General features: G+C 41.9%; 1 protein-coding gene across 1 annotated transcript in view; it reads left to right on the plus strand.

The window, feature by feature from the left end:
- The window catches only part of CABLES1 (Cdk5 and Abl enzyme substrate 1), a 76,761-nt gene that overhangs the window by 30,521 nt on the left and 19,997 nt on the right, over window positions 1–26,243 (plus strand). Inside the window, exons 2-4 of the mRNA XM_061995535.1 lie at window positions 7,264–7,335; window positions 9,440–9,532; window positions 17,502–17,579. Of these exons, the coding sequence (XP_061851519.1) occupies window positions 7,264–7,335; window positions 9,440–9,532; window positions 17,502–17,579 (243 nt within the window). The remainder of the gene's footprint in view (window positions 1–7,263; window positions 7,336–9,439; window positions 9,533–17,501; window positions 17,580–26,243) is intronic.

Raw genomic sequence — 26,243 nt, forward strand, 5'->3', positions numbered from 1 at the left:
AGGGAAGTTGTTGATGAAGATGTTGAACAAGACTGGCCCCACAATCGATCCCTGTGGAACTCCACTGGCCACAGGCCTCCAACTCGATACTGTGCCATTGATCACCACCCTCTGGACTCTGTCACTCAGCCAATTCTTTATCCACCTCACCGTCCACTCATCCATGCCACATTGCCTGAGCTTTTCTGTGAGGATGTTATGGGAGACAGTGTCAAAAGCCTTGCTGAAGATGACATCCACAGCTCTTTCCCTTCATCTAGCCAGTCGGTTATACTGACATAGAAGGTTATCAGGTTGGTCAAGCAGGATTTTCCCCTAGTGAATCTGTATTGACTCCCTCTGATAACCATCTTTTCCTTCATGTGTTTAGAGATGACATCCAGGATGAGTTATTCTGTCACCTTTCCAGGGATGGAGGTGAGACTGACTGGACTGTGATTTCCCAGGTTCTCCTTTCCTAATTATTGCTAGCCTGAGGTATGAAGGTCTCTCTCTTTGCAATATATATCCCAAAAGGAATGGTTGGTTGTGGTGCAGCTAGCTTAGGATTTCTGCATCAGAGAATTTCCTTCACAGAGCACTGCAGAAGACTGTGGTATTAAACCACGTTTGCATCCTGCCTGCAACTGAGTGACAGCTAAATGGAGATCTCTTGGTATATTCTCTGTGTGTTTGGTTTGGGCTACTGAATTAACAAAATAACCCATTTTCAGTGTGTGCCAGATGCTTTTCACTCCCATTGTGGGCTGCTTTGCTAATACACCGTGCTGCTTGGAAATCCTAAATGGAGTTAGATGTTCTTTGTAGAGAACAGCTCTGCTGCATAATTATGATAGCACACAATTAAATACCACTTTATATCTATTTGGGTAGCAACTGGAAACTCTGTTTCCTTTAATAATTTTTAATAGTCTCAGAGTTTGTTTTTCCTGTGTTTGTCTTCCTGTGATATTGTCAAAAGATAGGAAGAGAATGAGCCAGGACACAGGAATCCCAGTAAAAACTGCAGAGGGAGAGCGAGAGGTGACTCATTAGTGGGTCTTTCATCTGAGTTCTTGCTGGGTCATGGAGACAGGGGTCAGGAAGTGAATGGGGATTCATACATAACTAATGTCTTTTATAATATTTCAGAAGAGTGTATTAATTGACATCAGCTTAGCCTGGGAGTTTGTGTGGAGGCATTCAGCGAAGAGACTGAGGAAGGGTCAGAGAGAAGCAGCTTTTAGGTTTCACCAGGGTGATGAAAAGACTGAGGCTGTTGGGGACAGAGAGGGTATTGCCAGCATCTGGCACCTCTCTGTTGACTACCTGCTTCACTGGTCTAGGGGAGAGCTGGCAGCTGCATTTCAGTTTATATCTAAATCCTAAGGAGCTGGGGAGGAGAATGGTAAATCTACCTTATTAAAATCTCAGTGTTTCTTGGAAGATATGTTTGCAGCCAGCATGTGCTCAAGGAACTAAAACACTGAACAACCAGGGTTTGGTGTGGACTATAGACTTGGGACATGCCTTTTTTCTATAGTAGCTAACAGCAGTTCCACTTAAACATAAGAAAAAACTATTTCACTGTGAGGGTGACAGCAGTGGCACAGGCTGCCCGGAGGGGTTGTGAAGTCTCCTTCCTTGTAGGTCTTCAAGACCCACCTGGACATGTTCCTATGTGACCTGATCTAGGTGACCCTGCTTCTGCAGGGGGGTTGGACTAGATGATCTCTAAAGGTCCCTTCCAACCCCTACCATTCTATGATTCTATGTATATATGTATTTACTTGTCATATTTAATTTTTTTTCTTCATATTATTTTTCCCCATTCTGGCACGTAGAAGCCTGATCTTAGATCTCACTGAATACTCTCCTTGTTTTCCTTTTACCATTCAAGCCATTTTGGTGCTGGAGGGAACAATATGAAGCACAACGGCAAAACAGCCCTAGGGTTGCTTACGGTGATGCTCTGCCTGGTTTGACCTATGGGAGCTGCACATCCAGAGCATGTTAGCAAAGGAGTAGGTTGGCTTTTGTGCAGCCTCTCCTCTTCAAGTCAGGAGCTGGGCTTTACGGAGGGGTGTATGAATGGAAGAGGAAACCCTCCACTTAGACCTGTAGGCAGTCCCTGAGGTATCCTTATAGGCATCCTGATCTCATTCCCCACTGTTGCAAGTTTTATAATGACTTTCCAATCCCCTTCTTGAGGTCTTCCTGCACATAGGAGACATCTTTTGTGATGAAGGCACAGTGAAAATAATGAATTTGAAATTTTCCAAGTGCCAAGCCACAATATGAATAATGTGGTTGTGACCAGAAGATAAGAATTCTGATGTTTCTACGCTATGGCTCTTTTTCATGCACATTCATTTTCTTTGGCCAGCTGAAGGGAAGAAGTGACCCAGTGGACATGTGAACTACCAACAGTCTTCAGCTACTGAAACATCTTTGCCGTCCCAAGTTCTCCCATCAGAGAACTTGCAGTCAGCAGATATTCAGATGATTAGCGTTCATGTGTCCCATCGTCATTGCAATCTCTAAAGAGATTCAGCTGTCCCAGACAAAGCAGAGAAGCTTGTCCTGAAAGGTGGTTTTGTTCTGGGAGAGAGTGGCTACTGGCTTCAGCTGTTGTAGGTTATAATTTTAACAGAAGCGGGGGAGATCTATGTCCACAGCTTTCACAAAAATTAAACGTATTTAAAAGGCAGCTTTTTCTTCTTGGTTTTGTAGCTGTGCTAGAAAGTCATTGCACATGGATTTCTTTTTCCTTATCTCTTGGATTATCATTGGCTTCCTTCCTTCCTGGATGAATTTATCTAGTGTTCTGATTGCAGCTCCATTTCTTTATCACCTCCCGTCTATGGGACTTAAGATTTTTTTATGTGTAATATAATTGTGCTGAATATTTTGCATCAATTGACAGCAATGATAATTTTCCACTGATTGATGGGTTGGTTATAGTGAATCTTTTTGCAGTCTGCTCACTTTAGCTATTTGCTGGGTTTTTGATTACAGACCTGATTTATTTTATTTGTCCTTGAATTTTATTTCTTTTTTTGTCTTTGTATTTTTTTTTCATTTTTGCAACTGAGCCTCATATTAATCTGACTTTGGAGGGGGAAACGGAGACAACATTTTAGATTTCAAGAAACCTCCACAGAGATTCAGCCAGCTGATCAAAGATAAATCCAGTATGCAAACAGGGTCATGAATATCTTATAAAACAGCCGTTTAAAATAGCAGAGCATCAAATATCTCTAATCTCTTCATTTGGACTGGGCTTAGAGTTTGGTTGTAGGGTATTGGTTATTTCTGAGCTCGTGTAACAACTGCAAAGCGAACAGAGAGGAAAGAGAAAAAAAAAACCAACAACAACCCTTTTAGCTAGCTGTTTAAGGGAAAGTGGTATTAAGTGATTCTAACCAAAAAATCGGTAAGTTGCATGAGACTATGATCAACAACACCCTATAGAGGCTTACCATTAGAACTAGGAGGCCATCATCTTTCCAGAGCCAAACTGTGTGCATGGGGGTGTGGGGAGAGAGGAGTCAGCTTGATATACCTAAGATGTAGTAGTTAAACTAGGAGAAAATTTTTTAAGGTTTACCTTGAACTAGGAGAAATTAAAATTTTTATTGAAACATCTTCAATTTTGTTATGAAAGGCAGTTGTGTTTTAGTGTCTGTTAGCTGTCTGACACTTAACTCTGCACAAATTTTAAAGCATTTTATACTGAAAACACATCTGCCTTAAGAGTTATCCCAAAGCCTTGAATCCTGTATGAGTCACACAGTGCTTTTCTGTTTTGGTCTGCGTATAGATACTCTCTTAACAATAGAAGGATTTTCCCCTAATTATTATTGAAATAGGACATTTTAAATTATAAAATAATTATCAACACAGCTGCACATCAGACTGATGGTAATGTGTGATAGAAACCAGTCAGGGTTATTTAAATGCAACTGTCTATATATACCAGTTGCTATAGCACCTTAATCAGTTTCCAAAAAATAACCCTTTTAGAAATAGTGTAGACAAGCCCTGACTGCTGTCCTGGAGAAAGAAAGATGATAAATTCATTTAAATATTAAAGACTAGTTGAGGCCATTAATTTTTAATGAAACCAATGAGTTTTGCTTATATTCTGGGGAACACCCTTTCAAAAGTTTTGCTTTTCCAAAACTGGGGTTTTTTTTCCTATGTATATAGCACAGGATGTGACTCGATTCACAGCAGGTAGGTTCATTAGTTGGCATTTCTGGTATAATATCCAGCTGTGGAAAGCTTATAAAATTCTGGTATTTAGGTCATCTTAATTAGGCCTTGAAATAAAGATCTAAGATAAAGTGGAATAATTGCACATACTGCAGTGAAAACAGGGTGCAGTTCCCATCCAGTAGGAACTAATTTCAGCAAAGTTGCTGCAAATCCACCTTACCATTGCTCCAGTGATTGTGCAGGGAGCTGAACTGATGAAAACCAATGATTTTAGGGGGAGGTGAAAGATGTGACAGTTTTCAGCTGGGATGAGTGCTGGACTGGATATGCTTGCTCTCACTGCTACTGATGCCAGCACAGGGAGATGATTGAGCTGGGGCAGTCCCCATTTATATAACTGCAGGTTTCTGTGTGACCCATGCTGTTTCATTACTGGTGATTTCAGGGGTTTATCTGCTTTCCTCCTACCTTCATGGACAAATTAATCCAGAGTCATGATGATGTTCATAGTTGAGAGGGAGCTCTGGTGTCAGTGCTCCTCTCCTAAGCCTGAGTGAACAAAGAGCTTCCCCTCCTTTGTGCAAGACTCACTTGCGATGTTAGGTCCCCAACATACTGCAAAATTACTATCAGTGAAAGTTACTGTGAGGTCTTCTGTGCCCAGAAGGGTGGCAGCAATTCCCTTCCAGCCTGTGTTGCATTCAAGGTTAGCAAGCAAAAACCAGGATGCAGCATCCCTTGTGCTGGCTTTAAGAAGCTGTGGCCAGCAAGGGAAGCCAGAGGAAACTGAAAGTCATCAGGCAGCTGGATGACCAGTTTTAAAGCTGCCCTGGAGCTGGTGCAATGCAGTTGTGTGTACTTCTGCCAACCAATGCATCTGCCTTAATAACAGATGCAAATGTAGGATATTCAAACTCATCTCTGCCAAGCCACTGGCAATGAAGTTGAGGATAGTGCATAACTTTGGGTGAGAAGAGGCTTGGAGTAGGTTTGCAGTGGTGGCTGGCATATACATCTGGTGTCATACAAGCACCTTACGGCATCTTAACAGGAATCTAGGGGAAGTGCTGTGTGACTAGTTTGATGAATTTAATATGAAGAAGGTGACACAGTTGGACTGTTGTTTATCTCTCTGTGACCAACAGCATGCAAAGAATGCTTTTGGTGTTGTAACACCACAAGATAGGAGGGTACCATCATTGAAGTGTTACTAAGCTGATGTCATATAAAGAGGTATTAAGAAGCAATAGCTGTCATCAGCTTTATCAGTGGTGCTGGTTGAGACTTCCAACTTCTACTTGTGGACCAATGTAACTGAAAATGGAGGGAGAGCTCTGTGTATTTCTCCCTTTAAGAACATCTGTGAGTCCTCTGACTGTGGATGTAGCCATTGAGCGCAGGAGGGATGTTTGGTCTCTTCTTCGTTATCTACGCCAGCAAATTCAGCACACCTTGAAAGACAATTTTTTCCTAGCATTTTGAAGGTCTATCCTATCTTGCACCAGATCTTCTAAATTTTCTAGCTTAGACAAAGCCTGACGGGATTTAGTTTAGCATATTTTTCCCTAGAGGATCATGCTTCACACTTAGTTGCTGTATAGATTGTTTGAGGGTTTTTAATGATTATCTAAGTACACAAAATCTGCGTAAACATTGAAACAATCCTGAAATGTGTTGTCTGAGGCTTAGTGATAGAAATCTGCTGTTTGAACCAGTAGTAAACTGAATCACTGAACCTCAGGGTTATTTTAAACTGAAAGTCATTTCACTAATCAGATTTGTGGCACAGCTGCAGGAGCAGTTGTAGCAGCACAACTGGAGGGGCAAGCAAATTGCAAGAAGGATAAGAAACTGCTTACGCTAGCATCAGAGAAGACGATTTATTATAAAAACACAGCCCAGGAATAAATTACTGAGCACCATTCCAAGCACGGGAGTGCTCATAATGCATTGAGATTCTGGAAACTCTTTACTTGCAGATCAAGGAAGTAAGGCAGCTCACTGGGAAGGATAATGTAGTTAGGGAAAAAATAGTGGTAGTCTATGAGAACTTCTATCATTTAAGCTCATACTCATAAAATCACTGGTACAGTACTGTGCAGCTTGGCAATGGCCTCTAAGAGCGATGGGTGCTGACTGAGCACTGGATGCTGCAGCTGACTTCTGTGGCATGATGCCTTTGCTTCACTGACTATCACAGATACTTTACACTCACCAACAGCATTGTTTTGGTGACTGCCAGCTTAATTCTTCATTATGTGCCTGTGGAGCTCCTCATTTTGTTCTGTCATTGGGTGTTTGGAGGTTGTGCAGCGGCAATTGCTGCTAAAACCAAGCCTGTACCAGGGCTTCTTTCCTGCCCTCTGAAACAGTTGGAGAACTTCAAATGCTAAGATTTCCTTACTTTGATGGAGGAAGGATCTTACTGATTTAAAACAAGAATAAACTCATCTGTGCTGCTTAGAGATATGGTCAGAGCTACCTTTTAAACTGCTATTTTGTGCCCAGTTCTCCTGGCCCTGTCATCTTTCATCACTCTTGAGTCTCTCCTCACATGAGTGATGAGATGCACATCACTGAGAAACAAGTGTTGTTTATTTAGTAAAAAGGGCAAAGGGCAAAAGGTACCCCATGGCAGTGTGAATGACAGGCAGTCTCTGTAGATCTATACCTGCATTATTTTATCAAAGCACTGTACTTGTTTTATCAAAGAACTTTGCAAGCTATACCACAGCAAATGTAGGACTGGTGTTAAGTGGGTGTTAAACCCTTGAAGGAAGGAAAACCTGAAAGCACAAACTGAGGAGGAGCTGTTGGGAGGTTTCAGCTTCTGTTTTGCTGTAGAAGCTTGTATGGATTAAGTTTGTTTCTGATTGGGATCAAATTGATTCAGTAAGGTACGCAGAAGCACAAACTTGGTTAATGTCCAAAGGTATAGCTCTGCTATCGTAAGCCAAAGGCCAGAACAGCAGTTAGTGAGCTTTCACTAAATAACTGCTCTGAGGACTTTCTGATGCCCTCTAATCTGTGGTTCTGTTCTTTTGTGTTCTGTTTTCGCTACAGACGTCGGCTAATCTCCCAGCGATCTTCTCTGGAGACTCTGGAGGACATTGAGGAAAATGCCCCACTACGCAGGTAATTTTATGTACTCTCGTTCCTTGTCTGTAAGGCACGTGCACAGACAGACTTGTTGTCCCTGTGCATGTTGGAAAGTGACTGGATGTTCATGTTAAGTTATTCTTCATAGTGGGTAAAGTGAAACCTCACCCACTTTGCAAGGCGGTAGGTGACATTAATTACATCTCCTGGCTTTAGGTTATACATCTGGTTTAATAAAGTAAGCTTTGACAGCTAATATTTTTAATAGTATTATTTTTTATGGATTTTTATTGTTTGTTCTCTCAGCACACATGATCTTATTTTGGTAACCAGTGTTACTGTGTCTCTGTGTTGTCTGGTAGGTTTATGACTGCTGCCTCACTAATAAATTTGCCTCTGTCCTTGTTATATCAACAGCTTTAGTGTGGGGAGTTTTTCTGCATCTAGGAGGCCACAGGTTCTCCAGGGACTAGTCACTAGGCAGTCCTCTAGGGTGATGGAAAATGTAGCAACTGATTAACAGTTCAGAAGCAGGCTGATCAGTAATCTGACCTGTGTGTGGTATGCTTCCAGGTCACCTGTTTGACAAGGCAACAGCTTGGTTTTGAATGTCTCTTTATCTTGGGACCTGTAATTCAACTGGTTTATATTGATGTTTAGCTTATAGCCTTGTTTATCCACAGGCAGATTGGCTGTCTCTCCACACTTCAAAGCAAAGACTTAATAGCAGAGGATGTATCGACTGGCCAATTACCAAGGCTTGATTATTTTTACCAAGCTTATTGTTGAATGCTTACCAGCATATTATGAAGCATCCTCATAAATGGTTCAAACACGTATAATTGGCAAAAGATACACAAATGATGGTTTGTGAGGCAGTATTTTTACATGCTAATTTGCAGTGTTACTGGTAGAACCTCTCTCTTGGTGACGTTTTCCTGTGAAGAGCTAACAAAGACTATTTTGAACCAGAGGGTGAGAGAGTCCCAAGGTCAGAGACTAGGCAGAAATGACAAAGTGATGGGGTCCCCTCCTTGGGCTGTGTCCACGCAGGGCATTTAGATACAGCAATGAGAATTGGCGGTCCCTGGTGTCTTGGGACTAATGATCTGTGGTTTCAGTCCAGCAAAAGCACTTCCTGGTTTGCTGAACTCTGCCTGTGCATAGGAGAGGATGGGAAAAATAGGTTAGAGAAGTTCAAGGCAGAGGGACTGTGCCAGTCCCACGTGGCAGTGGAGGATGCTTGTCCCTTAACTCCCATGGAGAATGCCGCGGCTGCGGTCCAGCAGCCTCGGTCATGCAGCCAACGCTGGAGTTATCTCCAGTGCCTGCGTGCTGTGCTGTGCCTTGCAGTAAAACAACACTGAGATGGAACAGAGAAAGCTTTCACATGCCTTGTGGTTTCAGCTGATTAAAAGGAGCAAGGCTGGAAGGCGAGAGGGGAGATTTTGCTGTTTGTCTCATCTCTCCTCCCTCTGGCAATTTCTTTCTCTAACTGCAATTTGAAAAGAGCGTTCAGATGTAAAATAGATTTAAGGATTAATGTTTTGAAGACAGATTTTTTTTTCCTGAGGTAATTTATTTTAACTTCAGTTGTTCTCTGTGCTGTCAGGAATGTACAAAGTAGTATTTAGAGTTAAAAGCAAATAGGAATTATCCTTGCAAATGAGATATTTTAAATCTTTCTAAAATTAAACCAAGAAGGAACATTCCTCAATGGCTGCTTTATCAATAACTGAGGAGCATACAAAAGTGTAGGTGTCAGTCTGAGGTGGGAAAAATGCATATTTACCAGATTTTGTTTGAGTTTAATGTTTTTTTCCTCTGAAAGCTTGTGCTAAGCTGTCATGGCAGATAACAGGAAGTTTGATTTTGCTGAGATTTTTTTCTGATGTGGGATTTTTGCATCGAGGGGGTGCCATTTCTTCTTCTTCTTTTAAATAATTTTTTAATTTCAGCTGTCACATTTCCAGACTTATTGTCTTTATTGTTCTTGCTGATTCGTAACACTGGAATCATTTGTCTTGTCTTTCCTTCCTGCTTTTGTGTAGACTTCTTGGCTGTACAGCAGGGAACTAAGTACTTTTTTTTCTCCCTCCCTGCTCCTTCCCCCCACCCTCCCCACTGATTTATTTTTCAGATGTAGGACACTCTCAGGATCACCCAGACCAAAGAACTTTAAGAAGGTTCATTTTATCAAGAACATGCGGCAACACGATACCAGAAATGGCAGGTACTGTGCATCCAAAGGCTGCTTCTGCAAAGGCAACCCACAGGATGCGGGGCAGAGGACTGGGTCAGCATCCCCATGCAAGAGCACAGTGTACCATTGTCACTTAACTGAATGTACAGGAATGGGCATTAAAGTAGTCCATGAAGGTGCAGGCTGCAATGCATTCTCTTTCCTTGGATGAAGTACGAGTCAGCAGAAGCTCTAGGCCTTGGATTTTTAAGACATCTATGTCCACAATACAGTAATGCATAAAATGAAAATCAGGGTACAACTAGGCATAATCTGGTTACATTTCTTCGAGGTACTAAGTGTGAGAAAGTCTCATGGCTGAAGCTGCTGGGAACAAGTTTAGCAATGGCTGAATGACATTTCCATATCTACTCGTGGGTGTCAGGGTAGGCGTCAAGCTAGCTGGGCTGTCAGGACTGCCTGTGGCAGGAGGTTTACTGGACAAATCACTCAAGCAAACAGCTTCAGGGAAAGGTGTTAAGATGATCTTGAGTTTTACAAGATCAGTTCTAAACATGACAGATCCAGATCATGCTGTTGTGTTGTCCCCGATGCAAGGTGCTGGTTGGTAAAGGCGCAGTTGGGGGTGGTTGTGGCATGGTGAGGAGTGGGATCCTTGTTTTGAGGGAGAGACAGGCAGAGGGCCTCCTGGGGAGCCACAGCTGCGCCCTACCCTGAGGTGAGACCTGTACAACAGCAGTCAGACAGGACTTCCCTTACTGCAAAGGCACAATGTCTGTTGTTCTGTTTTCATCAGCAAAATAGGTTCTTTACTGCAGTATCACCGAGCTCAGAAGTGAAACTGGCTCCTCCCAGTTACAAAGAAGACACTTGTCCTCTCTGTTTATTTTTTTTTCCAAAGACTATTTCCCCAAGTGCCTCATGATCTTATACCTGCCCTTCCAAACTTGAATAGGTTTTCATAAGATTACCTGAACAGGTTGCATATAGACTAAACCATCCCACTGAGAGCTGATTCTCATACAACTGCCGTGGGCAAGAGCCATGTACACATTGGTACTGAGGACCAGTTTGTGTGCATAGCCTGTGGTTTTCATCCGATGGGGAACCAGGTCAGTAGAGATTCTGATGTTATGTTGAACTGCAGATTTTGTGGGTTGGATTCTGGTAAGTATTCCTTGCCTCGAGCAAAATTGTCCTTGTTTTTTCTCACACATGCAATTAAATGAAGTGAAAGGTAGCAATCAACGTAGACATTGCAGAAGGTGGCTCTTGAGAGACCACAGCTTTTTAGAAACAGCTTTTGTAGCAAACAAACGCATGCAGAACTGTTGACATAACTGTTGTCTGACTAGCCGCTGATTATTGTCCTTACAACAAATACATGTGGAATCAAGCACTGAAAAGCAGCCCTCTGGTTTTAGTCTGTTTTGTACATAAATATGTGTTCACTCTGGGAATTTCTTCTAGGAAAAGGCATTTATTCATAAAGTATTACGCAAATTCCATGAGAACAAGTAAATTCTGAGATGCCTGTATAAAATCTATAAACTCTGTACTAATATTACCTGTGAAAAGTGCATAAATACCTGACTTGTGAACTCTTTTCTCCATCTGTTGCTAAAAAGTATTTGTGGGATATTTCCTAATATTTTGCCTTAGTTTATATGTTAGTCACTACATCTGATAATATAACTTGAGTATTTTTCTTGCTAAGAAAAGAGTGAGCTGACATCTTATCAGCAGACATAGTTTTTGAGAATATTTCCACGATCATAATAAAAATCTCTTTCTCTAGAACACAGATATAGTAAGAATAAGATACACAGAAAATGCTTTTTGTCCTGTGGATGAAGAGCCACAGTGATATTAACAAAAAATAAAGGGCAAATTCTGTGCTTTATGTCACCCCTAACATGAGCTAAGTCTAGTAGGAAGTAATCTGAACACATACCCTTTTTTTTCCAAGGGGTCTGGATGCTGTTGCAGTCACTAAAGTCAACAGGCAAACTAGATGAAAAGGACCTCCAGAAATTCAGGAGGATCTGCTTTATGTGCTCATTGTAAAAGCAGCAGAATTTCTGAGTACCTCAAGACATTTAAAGCTGGTGCCCTCCCTGTTTCCTTGTGGCATGGAGAAACACAGGTATAGCAATGTAAAGAAGACCCTCCTAGGGCTCCTTCCCATGCCTGGGGCCACATCCCAGGCAGCTTGTGAGTGGTTGTGCAGGATGGAGGCACTGAACCAGACTGGAGCTCTGAGCTCTCTCTGAAACCCCTAGCCCTTCTATTGCAGTATGTCAACCTTTCCCTTACCTCGACGAACAAGTAACCTGGCTTTGAAAACATCTACACAGAGTATGTTTCTCAGTGGTCATTTTGATAGTTGGGCTTTAAAACAGCTAGCACCTTCAGTAATGATTTCACTGGCTTGTGACCAGGGGTATCACAGCGAGGAAAACTGCTCACAGCTCCTCACGCTCTAAAGAGACTGACTATTTGCAGCATCATCAGAGTTCACAATTATGCTCAGCCACCTTCCAGTAGCCCCAACTTGAACTTGGAAGACTCCAAAATGATGGAGGTTTGCGTGTTCACCTTTGTGTGCACAACAACAGACGTCTGGTGTAGTCAAGCATCATGAATCAGGTATGAGAAAAGGGGCTATGGTATTCTATAGGGATATGGTAGATAGGATCCGTATCACATAGCCCGATCGCAGACTTTTGGTGCAATGCCATCAAACATAGGCAGACATTAACGAAAACAGACATTACTCTTCTTCAAGTCAAGTGAGTTAGTGATTCTGTTGAGAGCTTTGTTCTCAGTAAGTTACTGTGGTTTCATAGCATACACCTCATTACAGAAATTGGAAGATTAGCTTTTACCATCTCAGGTAGTTGCACATTGTCAGAGCTCTCTTGCAAAATAATGGTTGCTCTGAACTGTAGTAATTAGTACAACTTGATGAAATGTGAGAGTGAAAACCTTTTCATGAAGCAATTTTAAATATGTCTAGGTGGCACAATGACAATCAGGGCACATAAACTCGTTCTGATTCAAGCAGTTTCTGATTCAGAGATAGCTCGTTCAGGATCATTTTGTCCTTTGTTGAAGAGTTGAAATCTAGGAAAATGCGTTTCTCCCATGGACGATAATGCAATTATCTTAAACAGGAGTGGGCTTTCACCACACTTTCTTCTCCAAAACGTACTTTGTGACAAGTTTCTGGACTTGCTGTTATAGCAAACCATTACAAGTGCTCAGATTTTTTTTTATTTTCCATGTATATCATCAAGCCTCTGAATAAATTGCTGTTTTCACAGAATCACAGAATCTTAAGGGTTGGAAGGGACCTCAAAAGATCATCTAGTCCAACCCCCCTACCAGAGCAGGACCAACTAGAGTAGGTCACACAGAAACTCACCCAGGAGGGTGTCGAATGTCTGCAGAGAACAAGACTCAACAACCCATCTGGGCAGCCTGTTCCAGTGCTCTGTCACCCTCACAGTGAAAAAATTCTTCTTTGTATTTCTTTGGAATCTCTTATGTTCCACCTTGTACCCGTTGCCCTTTGTCCTATCACTGGACATCACTGAGAACAGCCTGGCTCCATCCTCCTGACATCTACCCTTTACATATTTGTAAACATTAATGAGGTCACTCCTCAGTCACCCCAAGCTAAAGAACCCCAGCTCCCTCAGCCTTTCATCATAAGAGATATGCCCCCTTCCCTTCATCATCTTGGTAGCCCTGTGCTGAACTCTCTTCAGCACCTCACTATCTGATCATCCAGCCCACACTGTCTCAGTTTTGCTGTGAGGATGCAGGGGGAGACGGTGTCAAATGCTTTACTGAAATCAAGATAAACTACATCCACTGCACTACCACCATCTATTCACCTGGTTACATCTTCATAAAAGGCTATCAAGTTAGTCAAACATTCCTTCTCTTTGGTAAAACCATGTTGACTGCTTCTAATGACCCTCTTGTCCTTTAAATGCCTGGAGACAGCACCCAGGATAAGTCATTCCATCATCTTTCTAGGGATGGAGGTGAGGCTGACTGGTCTGTAGTTACCTGGCTCCTCCTTGCCCTTTTGAAGGCTGGAGTGACATTTGCTTTCCTCCAGTCCTCAGGCACCTCTCCTGTTCTTCACAACTTACTGGAGGTGATGGAGAGTGGTTTAGCAATGACTTCCACGAGCTCCCTCAGCATCCACAGGTGCATCCTATCCGGGCCCATGGATTTATGTACATCCAGATTGCTCAAGTGATCCTTAGCCCAGTCCTCACCAACCAAACAAAACTCCTCCTTTAACCTGACTTCCTCTGGAGTCTGGGGCTCCTGAGGACAGTCTCCAGACGTAGAGAGAGAGGCAAAGAAGGCATTCAGTAACTCTGCCTTCTCTGTGTCCTCTGTCACCAGGGCACCCGCCTCATTCAACAGTGGGCATGCATGGCCTCTAGTGTTAGTTTTGTCTGCAATATATTTGAAGAAGCCCTTCTTGTCCCTGACCTTTCTTGAAGGGCACAACTCCAATGAGGCTTTAGATTTCCTAGTTGCCTCCCTACATCCTCTGATGACAGCCTTATATTCATCCCAAGTGGCCATCTCTTCTTTCCATGATCTGTAGACTTTCTTGTTCCACTGAGTTTGCCCAACAGTTCCTTATTTAACCATGCAGGTCTCCTGGCTCCCCTTCTTGATTTCCTACCCACTGGGATGCTCTGATCCTGAGCTTGGCAAAAGTGATCCTTGAAGACAGACCAATTATCTTGGGCTCCTTTACCTTCTTGTACCCTGTCCCAAGGGATGTCCCCTAGCAATTGCTTGAAAATTGGCCCTGCTAAAGTCCAGGGTTGTGATCGTGCTTGGTGTTCTGTTCCTACCTCACAAGATCCTGAACTCCACCGTCTTGTGGTTGCTGCAGCCAAGATTGCCCTCAACCTTTACTACTTCAACCAGACCCTGCTTTTTTGTGAGTTCAAGATCCAGCATTGTTCCTCTCCTAGTTGGCATATCCACCATTTGCATCAAAAAGTTATCATCAATGCACCGAAGGAACTTTCTGGACTGTAAGTGACTAGCCATGTAGGCCTTCCAGCAAATGAAACCAGGGCTTGTGATTTTGAGGCTGCTCCCAGCTGCCTGTAGGTCTCATCAACCTCCTCATCCTGATAAAATCGCCTGTAATAGATGAGCTTCTTAGCACTGTCTTCCCTGCTTCTCCTCTACTGCAGCTCCTAAGGCTATTTTCCACCAGACTCTTTTAGCAGCTCTACAGATGAGGTTTTGTGGCATCCTGGCAGTGAAGGCCACGAGCTCCTCGTCTGCTCTGCCTAGGAGATCTTTATTTAAAGAATGTCCTCCAGTTTATGGATAGGGAGGCAATACTTGAATCTCAAGGGAAAGAAATTTGAAAAAAACTAGAGGCTGAGCTGGTGGGTTTTATTTCCTTTCTCGTCTGTTTCTGTCTGATACACACAGCACATTTTCTGTGGCAATGTCCCACTGTTGTCTTTGCTTGTGGACATGGAAGCACCAGTTTGTTTTTCTTCAAGTATTAAGAGTTGGGTTTTGATTTTTTTTTATGGGAGACATAGGGTATGAGTGGAAGAGCTGTATTTCCAGAAGCAACCAGAGGAAGTGGGGGGGAATACACTTAGTGGGTACTGTGGGTTTCCAAATTCAAAGATACTTTCTGATGTCAGCCTCAAAATCTGTGCCAAGTTTCATACATCAGCGAACACGGCTTCCAGTGAACAGGCAAGCTGTTGTGATTTGCAACCATTCAACAAAAAGCAGTGGCAAACACAAAATTAATCATGTGCTAGGGTTTTTTGCTTGCAGATTGCCTTTCTCAAATGTGAAAAATTATTCCTCACTGTTCTATAACTTCCTGCTGCACCATGAGACCACCGGACAGGATCTGAGATATTTACCATAGGTAAGGGATGTTACAGCATTCAGACAGACAATGAAATCACACTTTATCTGCTGCAGGAGAACTCCCTAATGCTCTATGTGTGTTTATTATTAGAAACTTTCCTTTATTGAAGGGTAAATACCACTTTGCTTTTAAACATGATTTTAAGGAAGAAAAAAGCTATAACAGAGTGATCCAGAAGGAAAATTGATCATTGCATTGTTCCAAGCATTACGTGCAGCAGCTGTGTTGGAGATCTAAACCTTTTCCAAGAATGATGACTAAGCCAATCTCTTAAGGAAGTAATGTTTTAATAACAGCATAACTGGGATGAGACTTATGTGTGCACATGCTGGATTTTGGACAATACAGAACAAAATAACTTGCTAAGATTTGCTGTCCAACTTTGACCAGTGTAGGAAAAAGGATGAAAAATTCAGGTGAAATCCTCACATACAGATATGTGGCAGACATCAGAAAAATCAGTGTTGGAGAGCAGAGAAAGGAAGCATAATACCCTGACAACCAACCTAGCAGTATTTCCTAGCATTTGGACCACAAGTGAAATTTTTTAGAAAGGTAAAGCATGAATGCATTCTACACTAATCAGATTAGAATATGGAACAAATTGCCATCACCATGTCTTACAGGAATTTCAAAAGATGCAGCCTGTTGAGAAGAAGGATCTTTTTAGTGTGTCTTGTACAATTGCATGATTATTACCTGAAGGTAATAAAGAAAGGTACATTTATAAAAAATCAGTTATTTACTGGCATTTTATATCTTACATCTTGATCAAACTTCTCTTGGCTTCTTGGTAATCTGCATCTCCCAAAACAATAATAATGTACCTATTGGCAGCCAATGCAGCTTTTGGAAAGTGGGTCTTGACCTTGAGGTTATTTTGATGTTGCTTAATGATACGTTAGAGCTTGATGGCTGAAGGTAATAGTGAGACAGGTCAATTGCTCTAAGATATTTACTTTAATGCCACATAGTGACTTTGCAGATGATGCAGAAATTTGGAGACAGGTTAAAAAAAACAGGCATTTTCTGTTAAGAGTGGCCTGGGTTCTGAGAAAGTCTGTGCAGGCAGATGATGTGTACATTCATATAGCCAAATCTTGAGGTACCTGCCTGTAAAAAGTGAAGGCAAGCCATGCTTACAAGGGTATTCAGCCCTGACAGTTAGTGATTGAGATAGACATGGTGCTGGTGGAGAAGAGATGAGGAGCTGTGGGGCCAGTTATGCCTGAGTGTCAATGCTTCATCATAACCAAGAGGGCTGATGTGATTACTGAGCACAGAGGCTGGCGAGTCATCAGGGCTAGACACTGATCTTAAAGGTAAGACTGAAAGATGTGATATTTATATCCGCCATCTGTGCAACTGATGAGGCCAGTGATACTGCCCAGAGACCAAGGATGATGGGGAAAAACTGGAGAAGACTCAAGGAGAAACCTGGAAAACAGTAAAAGGATCTAATAATAGCTATCTGGAACTTTGTCTTTGAATCAGGCTATTTCAGGAACAGGAAGCTGAAAATCAAGGGAGTCCTTTGGTTTTGCAGAGAAGGGTCATGAGCAGCATCTGCAAATTCTTGTCCTATAAACGAAGACTCCCTAGTCAGCCGCAGAGTTGTGATGTGTAACACAGGTGGTTGTTGGTGTGTATCACCCAGCTTGCTGATTGGATTTGTCTGTTTAGTTTCAGCCATAGTGCTGAGTTGTCAGAACGGCTACGTGCCTCTCTGGGTGGACTCCCTTCACCAGGACTTCTTACACTAGGAAAACATATATCCTGGATTCCAAACACTGTATTCAAGATAGTCTTCCTAGAAGCTTGTAGAGGGGATGGTACTCTGCTACCCGTTTGCTGTGTAAGGTGTGGCACAGGCTTCAGCACTTCTGTAAGGACTCAGTACAACAATACTCTCCCTATCTGTGAGATATCCGTGGTGGAAGTTTTATGATTACAAATTCCTCAATGGTAATATCTATTGCTTTGCTTATTGTGGTGAGATTTTAAAATTTTAGTCTTTGATTTCTTTTATTTTCTTTTATATTTTAGAATAGTCCTTATCAGCAGCAGAAGATCCTTCTGTAGCATATTTTCAGTGCTGCCATATCGAGACTGTACCCAAGTCGGGTATGTATATTTATACACATACTACATAGTCTTTCTGGGCCTGCATGTAGACCTGATGATGGACAACAGCATGATGGAGGGTGATGATTTTACATATATGTTCTGAGAAGAGATAAATTCACTTAGATATATTTTAACTTGTGGGACATTACCAGGTTAAAGCCAGCTCTCAGTCTCAGTCTGTTTATATGTGTTGTGGTATCTTTGATTATTTAACTAGAGAAAACTACACCCTGAAATCAATGGTCTTGAAAAATGCAGGTTTTATTGTTTCTTCTGACTTCACTCACATTTGAGAAAATAAGTACTCTAGATAGCACAACATTTGTTTTGTAACCAGGCTTAGCTTTCTCATTCTCCTATGCAGATATGGTGGTCATATATGTAGATTTCCAGAACCACAGAGAAATATTTGGATTTAAATACCTTTTTGTTGTATATTTAGCCACGAGTCAGATCATTCAGTCAGTGAAAACAGATTAATGTGGCCATAATACCATACCAAGTTTTTGACTGGTATAAGCAACGTCCTTGGGGCTGCCGTGCATCCCTAGACATGCTGAAACAATAGACCTCTGATAGAACAGTTTATTCAAATTGAAGCAGTTCTCCAAAGACTGATAAAGCTTTTTCCTCTTCCACTGAAACTGCGGAAGTGGAACAAACTAGATTTGACTAGGAGATGTTGTCTGTCAGGTCCAGGGCACAGCTTGCCAGGTGCCTTCAGCAGTGTAGTAGGAGGCTGGGAAGAGCCACAATGGTTGATGGCAGCTCTCTGGGACAGGGGAGTAAAGCTGAGAGTTGCGTGTAGTTGGGTTCAGGTCAGCACCTGCTGGTCACAAAATATGTGGGAAATATTTAGCTGATACACTAAGGTGGATTTGAAAGACCCAGGGATCATCTAGAGTCAAATGTATCCAGTGTGTATAGGATGGATTTGGCTCGTATTTTTCAGCTCTCTATTTAATTGTGGAGAATTACTTGCCACAAGCTGCTTGTGCATCAGTAAATCAAAACAAAGGGAGATTATTTTTAATGCACAAAGGAAAGGAAGCACTTTTTTATGACAGTTTACCTACTCACGTGTCTCTTACAGTAAGTTTTTTCCCCTTAATTAAACTGTGACGATACATCAGGCAAATTCTTGACAGATTGGCTGCTTTGTTTGTTCTTCTTGGATATACTGTCTTTCGTTTATGGTCATTGCCCTGTAGAAATTGCCTCTTTATTGAAAACTGAATATATTTTGAATTGCTGGTGGCTGATTATATCTTCTAAATTACAGCAGTAATGAGCCCAGCTCCCAGCAAATGTAAATATTATTTCAGCATGTATTGACTTGTACCATGCTTGTGTAGCACAAAAGGCTTGGGATGAGAAGGTAGCAAGTGCCAATACAAAACAGTCCAGCCCTGTTCCCTTTGCTAAAAAGCCAAGATTTTTTTAAAATGCCCTCTGTCTTTCTTCCAGAGCATCAGAGGAAGAGAGAAACAATTCAATGGCACCTCCTTCCAGGAACAGCTGGTGCAAAGAACAGATGAGTCAGTATAGCATAAACTGTAGCCACTCTGTTCAGGGTGCACAGTGCCTACTTACTTCTTTGCACATTTTGGATGTGTGGTAGGAGTCAGGAGAGACACTGGTGCCCATTTGAAGTACTATAGTGACAGCATCCTTCAGCTTTGCCTTCTCTGAATTGCTGGATTGCTGATGTCTGTCCCCAGGCAAGATGTCCTAACTGTTTTATGTTCTTCAAACATTGCTGAATAGTTTATGAAAAGAAACAAATGATTGCAGGGAACAATGGGCACATCTTCAATTAGACTGGTATAAGGCTTGACAGGAGTAGACGAGCAGAGTGGACGTGCATGCAGGGGGACTGTTCCATGTGAGAGAAGCACATGATGGAGCTGCTACAGTTTCTCCACTTGTTTCTCCACAATTACTGCTCCAACTTGTGGGCACTGCAGCCAGTGAGGAAATCTCCAGGCACAGCTGTATTTTAGCAAGGTTGCCAGACCCTGGTATATTGTAGGCAGCACAGAAGAGGTCTTCATGCTGGCAGTTAAACTGCACTAAAATCCATTTTGAAAACCGGCATGAAAGGCATTTCTTGCAGTCACAGCTAATCTGCTTGGCCAGGGTGGATGGGGTGGCATCACCCCTTATCAACACAGTGCAAGCAAGATACTCTAGACTGTGACCCTTGCTTGCCCACCCTCCATGCTGAAGTCAAACTACAAGAGCAAGAACCCTTCCCAAACCCCCAAACTGTGTTTTTTAAGTGACATAGATTTTGAGATGCATTATCTCCTGCTGGTGTTACTAAGAGCTGGGTACTTTTACTGATGTGGTCCGTAAATTCTCCGCTCCAGCTCTGACTGCATTAAGAATGCCTGCATCATTGCTGGTGACAGGAAGACAGGCACAGCTTCACCTGTTTCCATGGCCAAGAGTAGAGTGATGGGGAGGACCACAGCTTGTTTTTCTTCTGCCATCTAGACCAACAAAGCGGTTATGAGAGCAAAGATAGCCAGGGGAAAGCAGTGTAAGGGGGGCTACATTGCAAGTCAGGAGCTGAAAGAGACTCTGAGCCTCTTGCCTGTTGTCTTCCTTTGGCCCCCAGCATCCTGCAGTGTTGCAGTCCAAAGTCATCAGACTGTATGCAGTGTGGTGGCTAAGGGCAGTGATGAGAGAGTTGCTCTATACTGAAAGCACTGTAAGAGTGTTACTGCCTCTGTTATTAACAGATACATACACTCAAACTCTCATTATCATTACAGGCTGATCTGCAGAGCCACATAGCACCAAAAGGATCCAGCAGCGCTGATAAAATTGTCTGAATGCTTGGCTTTGATTACATTTTTCTGAAGTACAAAGTCATAGTGTGATGTACAGGTTAGAGGTGAGGCAATTCAAGTGCTAGTGGTGGTACTGCAGAATCAGCTGTGCAGTTGTTACTTGTCTTTTCAATTTATTGGAAATCTTCATGAGTAAAGGGTGTTCATGAGTTGAACTTTTCTGCTGAATAAAATCTTGCTCACATGCGAAATATGCATGCTGTTACCACACAGAGATTTTGCAGTAACAGTTACAAACAAAACAGATGCATGGGGGAGTGCAGCAGTGGCTACTGAGCCTTTTTTACCAGTGGAGAGATACATGTGCTTTATAAAAATTGATTCTCCTCTCTGTTCTCACCATTTTCTGATGTTATACAATGGGTCATGTTGACACCTGAGTATTCTTTAATAATACTTCAAAAATTGAAGCATCAGATGTAATGTTACATTAATACCGTTCTTCAAGTGCCTCTTTCCTGTTCAAATTCAATACTCCAAAAGTTAGAAGAGCTGCTTTGTGAAGGATATTGAAACTGTTTTTCTGGCTCAGCGTCTATTTATCTTCAGCATTCACATATCTTCCTTTCAGGAGACCTTTGTCAAAAGTTGTCTTGGTGGAAGTTCACAGCGAGTGGAGTTGAACTTTGGTGCTCTTCTTCTTCCAGGACAGAGGGAGATGCCTCTGGTCAAATAGCTGTCCCACCACACACACACTCAGCACATGCATGTACACATGGATGCTGACCTGCTCTAGGCTCTCAGAGGGCACTTGTGTAATGACAGGCCAAAGAGTGGTGCCGTTTGTGGATGGATTAAAAGAAACTTGAAGGAATTATTCATTTGGAGATGGGCTTGAGATGGCTTGAGGTGAATTGACTTTCAGCCCTTTGAAATGGGAGCTGAGAATCAAACACAGCAGATAGCAGAGTTTTAGCTGTGAGGTAGGTCATGCTCTGAGTGGGTCACTGCACATGTCCCCAGAACTCTTCCAGACAGGCTCTCTTGTAGCCCACACAGGGAATGGGCCTGCAGGTTTCTGCCCACCCCACTCCCAAGCATGATCTGCGCAAGGCACCCTGCAGACTCCCTGCGTGCCCCCAACCAGGATGGAGAGGACCAAGTTCAGCTGTACCTCTAAGTAATTACCCTTGAAAAGGCAGGTTTCCTGGGCAGGACAAGAAGGGACCCCATTCTCAATTGTATGCCTCCTCATGGAACTTCTCTAAGCATCACTTCAGGGAGTGGTACCACTGACAGTTCTCATAGATGTTGTTGGAGTCGCTCCATGCAACTTACAGGACATGATGGCCTGCAGAAAGGCTCTGCTTATGCTTGCAGCCAGGTGAGAGCAGTCCAGTTCTCATTAGCATTTTTAGGTGCCTGAGCATTTTCAAGAAAGGCAATGGCAACTGTTAGAGGTGTTGTAAAGGAGGAATGCGGTACTTTTTCCCTAGGATAAGAAGGCAGTGTGGTTAGTTTGGTTTATAGTTCTGTTGTGTTGTGGTTTGCTTTTTTTTTTCTTTGTCACACATCATTATGGTTCATAATTTATAAACCTGTTTATGAAAAGTGACTTTTCAGGCTTGTTTTTGTTAATGGCAAAAGCATTCACAGATTGATATTCACAGATTGATCTGGTGATATTTTGTGATGTTGAAAGAACCTTATAAGACCTTCCAAGTTTCTGTGAAATCCTACCCAAGACGAGTCTGGAGGTCTCAGGGGAGGAGGAGAGCTGACGATGTGCAGATGTGGCACTGCAACGTGGCTAGTCTTACATTCAGCTCTCCACTGCTGGTCTCACAGTGACTGGTTGCCTTTGGGGCTGGAGGTGATGAGCTACAGGACAGAAAATCTAGGGCATCAGATAGTATGTGGGCTTATAAAACAGGCCTCATCTTTTATTCTTCATGGCACTGAATTCATTAAGTGGTTAGAAACTTATGTGCAGCAGGCTGAATATTGCTGTCTTGACAAGAATATAGGTATTCATCTGGCTAAACTTGCCTCCAGTTGAGGGAAATAATGCAATATGAGTAATTGAAGGGATTGAAGCCCAGGAAACAGACCATTCTTCTGAAGTAAGGCAGCAAATCATTAGATAAAAAGAATTTGTGTCCTTCTCAGAAGTGCTACAAACCACCTTCATCCAATTTTTAAAGATAAATCACTGCTGAATTAAACTTTTAATTTAAGTAACTGCTGGCCAGAATGCGAATTCATTCATTTATGCTGAGAGCAAGAGATTTTCGATACTGTCACCACAAATAATACATAGCTGCAACAATCAATGAGTCCATAGGCCAGGCATTCCCAGCGGCCTTCATTACCTAAACTCTTGACATAACCTCTGTTCATCTTCAGTGTTTAAACTGAGTAAGAATGTCATATGCAAAATGTGGCAAAAAGAAGCATTTAGATAAAGCTGCCTTGCATGCTGCATCCCTGCTGCCAGTTATTTGGCAGACTGGGTAATAAGCATTGCAGTGAATGTGGTAAACAGGGTAATATTTATGGGAGAAATGAAAGCATCTAAACGACCGTAAGGATAGGAGTAATAAGCACATGGCAAAGCAAGATACTCTATTACATCCTTCAGATTTGTTACCAAGCTCCTTGCTGTTCTTCCCCAACAGATTTTTGTATGTGAGGCAGTTCTAATTATGTAACCTTGAGTGCTTTTCCCAAGCATTTATCATTCTGTAGGCCTGGGGAAGAATAGCTATCTGGTTTTAGCTGATAATAGGGAAACTGCAATACTCCTGCTTTTCTTTAACATTGCCCATAATGGTAAAGGAAGGCATATAGATCTGGAGGGGTTTCCTCACTTCAGGACATTTCAAAACTAACCATCTCATTTGTGAATTTTATAGAGCCACCGTTTCTGACGTTTTTGAATTGCCCTGTTTCCTTAGATTGAAATTAAGCTGTGAGTCCCCAAAAGCTAATGCATTTGAATTTTGAACTTTTACGCTGTGTCGGGCAGAACATTAGGGCAACAGATGATATACTGACACCTGAATATGTTTGGAGAGAGAAAAAGGATACAGGTCCATTAAAGTCAGCATTCCAGGAGTTTTTCTACCTCCTCTCTCTGTAAATGGCCACTGTTCTGTCAACATTAATGGCAATTAGGATCTGAAAGCTCTCCGTCATTTAAAGCAGAGTCTCAGGCAGCAGGAGATCTGCTGCTGGACTAACTGGCTACACGTGTTTTCCAAAGCTGTCATTGCCCATGTCTCTATAAGCAGGGATGATAAGTAGAAATTATTTACAGTGACAGATAAGAGCAGTATCTTTTCTTGGTGTCTCATGAACTGCCTTTGCTTTTATGCTCAAGAATCATTGAGCATAAAATAGAGACACAAGAGGCTTACATTACTAAATAATGATTATCAGATTGCTTTTTGCAGAAGACTTTTTCAGATATCTAGAAATCTGTTTAATAATTAATGGACTCCTAAATTATTCACAGGTTAAAGTGTTCAACTGTTGCTGTCATTTAAAGAGCAAGTGCTTAGCAGGAGTCTTGCATGGGGCTTTGTAGATCACGTCAAAGCATAACATTTGATTCATTAAAGAAATGTTATACTTCCAAAGGTAATAGCATCCAATTTATATTCTGGCCTGACTAATAAAAGACAAGTTGAAATTTCCTGGTTTTATTCTTATTTACCTTCTCAGTGAAACTTTTCACCATCCCACAATAAATTTGGGATCTGTGGTCATCTTTTACTGTTCCAAGAAAATCTGTGAACTCCTGTTAGGTGGAGAAACTTTTGGGGTTTTTTTGCAGTCCTGGATAACTAAAACAATATGCTTAGTTTTGAGTGTAGTTTGTATCCCTGCTTCGGCTTTCTGGAAATTCTGTGCATGAATAGAGTATCTTGAGTTTGACATTGATGTAAATCAGGGTAACTCCCAAAACTTTATCAGAAACTGGCATCTAGCTTTCTTGCCTCCTAAGGAAATATCATCCCTGATCTCATTCCCTCAAGCTTCCCCTGCTCAAATAAAATGAAGGCAGTGAAATTAAGTTCCCATGATCTATTTTTGCTTTTCAATGTCTGCTCAAATCCCTTGAAAACTTTGTTTAAAAGCACTTTAGGGAAATAAAACAGGGAAATAAATAAATGAGGAAGAGAAGGAAGGAAGTTTTCTTCATTTAAAAGCTTCTTTGGCAAGGACCGTGTTTCCTGCTCCATGTTTTGCAAGCACAAAGGGACTTTGTATATCCTTTTACTATGGGATATTAGTTTCTGAAATTCCACAGTCCTGTCAGTAATCTAAATAAATTAAAATGTAGTGAAAGCTACTTGTTTTTAATATAAAGTGTCTTCCATGTGCTCCTGCCATGTGGGACTGTACCCAAACAACAGTCCTGACTATTCCTCAAGCACTCACCCATTTGGAGAGGCTAAAGTGGGACAGAAGCAGCTGTGCTGGGGAAGCAGCAGCAGGGTGATAGTCCTTGGGCTTGGTCTCCCAGCAAGAACTTTGCTGAGGCATTTTTGAACTTTTTCCTGTGATAGGAGGGAGGGAGCTTGCTGTTAATTGTAGTGATGGGGATCTCAAAAAGGATACAGTGAAGTCATCTAGAAATTTCTTATTAGGTGTTCACTTAATAAGATCTTTCACCTAGTTCACCTGATAGATTTTTTACGAGTGAGAGAAGGATGTGTATAAGCTATGATGAGCCTTTCCATTTATATACTGATAAGAAACTGCACACTGTTTAGTAGTGATTTTCCTCAAGAGAATGACTTTAATTCTCTGCTTTATGGACAGGTTTCTCTCCAAACAGTAATATTTCATTACTCTGTTTTACAACACAAGCAATCATATTCTGCTTAGAAGTACAGAGCATAGGTAGAGGAAATGAAGACCCTCAGTAACCATTGCAAAACACCTAGGATGAGGGAGAATGGCTGTATTGTTGTTCACAGGATGCTGATGGAAGATTCTTTTTTAGATACACTAGAAAGATGGAAAAATGGAGGCATTAATGTCCATTGATCTTCAGCTAATATTCAGGAGTCTTTGCCATGTGTACTCACACATGTCAGCAGACCCTACTCCCAGCTCCCAGAGCACTAGTTTCTTTTCAGTCCCTGGAGCTGCTCTCTTTTTTATTTTTAAAGCTGCTGCGCTGACTCTTCAAAGGGTGCAGGGTTTTCATTTGATGAATTACAGAGTTATATATCCTTGCCTCTTAATTGCATGGAGAAATTTCTCCGTGACTTGTTTTCAGAGTTATAACAGCATCATTTCTTACTCTATGCCTGTAAGGTTTTGAGTAGAAGGAAACAAAACTGTTCTGATACTATTTCAGGTAATTCAGGTGTTTGTTTTCATTTTGGGATTTAGGGACTTGCTTAGGATGTATGTTTGTTTCGCAGACAAGACCGGCTGAAGTGGCTGCTGTTTGGCATTTATCTCTGTGACAAATAGTTCTTTAAGCACATTCAGTGCAAGAGCAAAGAGGCTAATCCCATGCCTCTGACAGAGGGTTATTTTTACATAATTATTCGTCCAGCCTCTCAGTAAGACGATCTCACGTAACAAGAATAATAATGTGACACTGTGCTAAGTGAACCCCAATCAAGAAACTAAGAGGACTTTGTTGGGATTAGAAACTTGAGGAAGTATATTCCTTTGTCACAGAGATATGTTTTCCATCAGATAGATGTGTTGGATTTTTCCAACAGTAAAGTACATGATTTACTGGGGACTCATCGATCCCCATCTTTCAGAGAAATAAAATGAGTGACAGGTTGGAGAGGGAAGACAAGGAAACAGAGTGTGCAGAGGCACAGCAGGA

This window comes from Colius striatus, chromosome 4, assembly GCF_028858725.1.
Source record: "Colius striatus isolate bColStr4 chromosome 4, bColStr4.1.hap1, whole genome shotgun sequence".
In the NCBI taxonomy this organism is placed as follows: domain Eukaryota; kingdom Metazoa; phylum Chordata; class Aves; order Coliiformes; family Coliidae; genus Colius; species Colius striatus.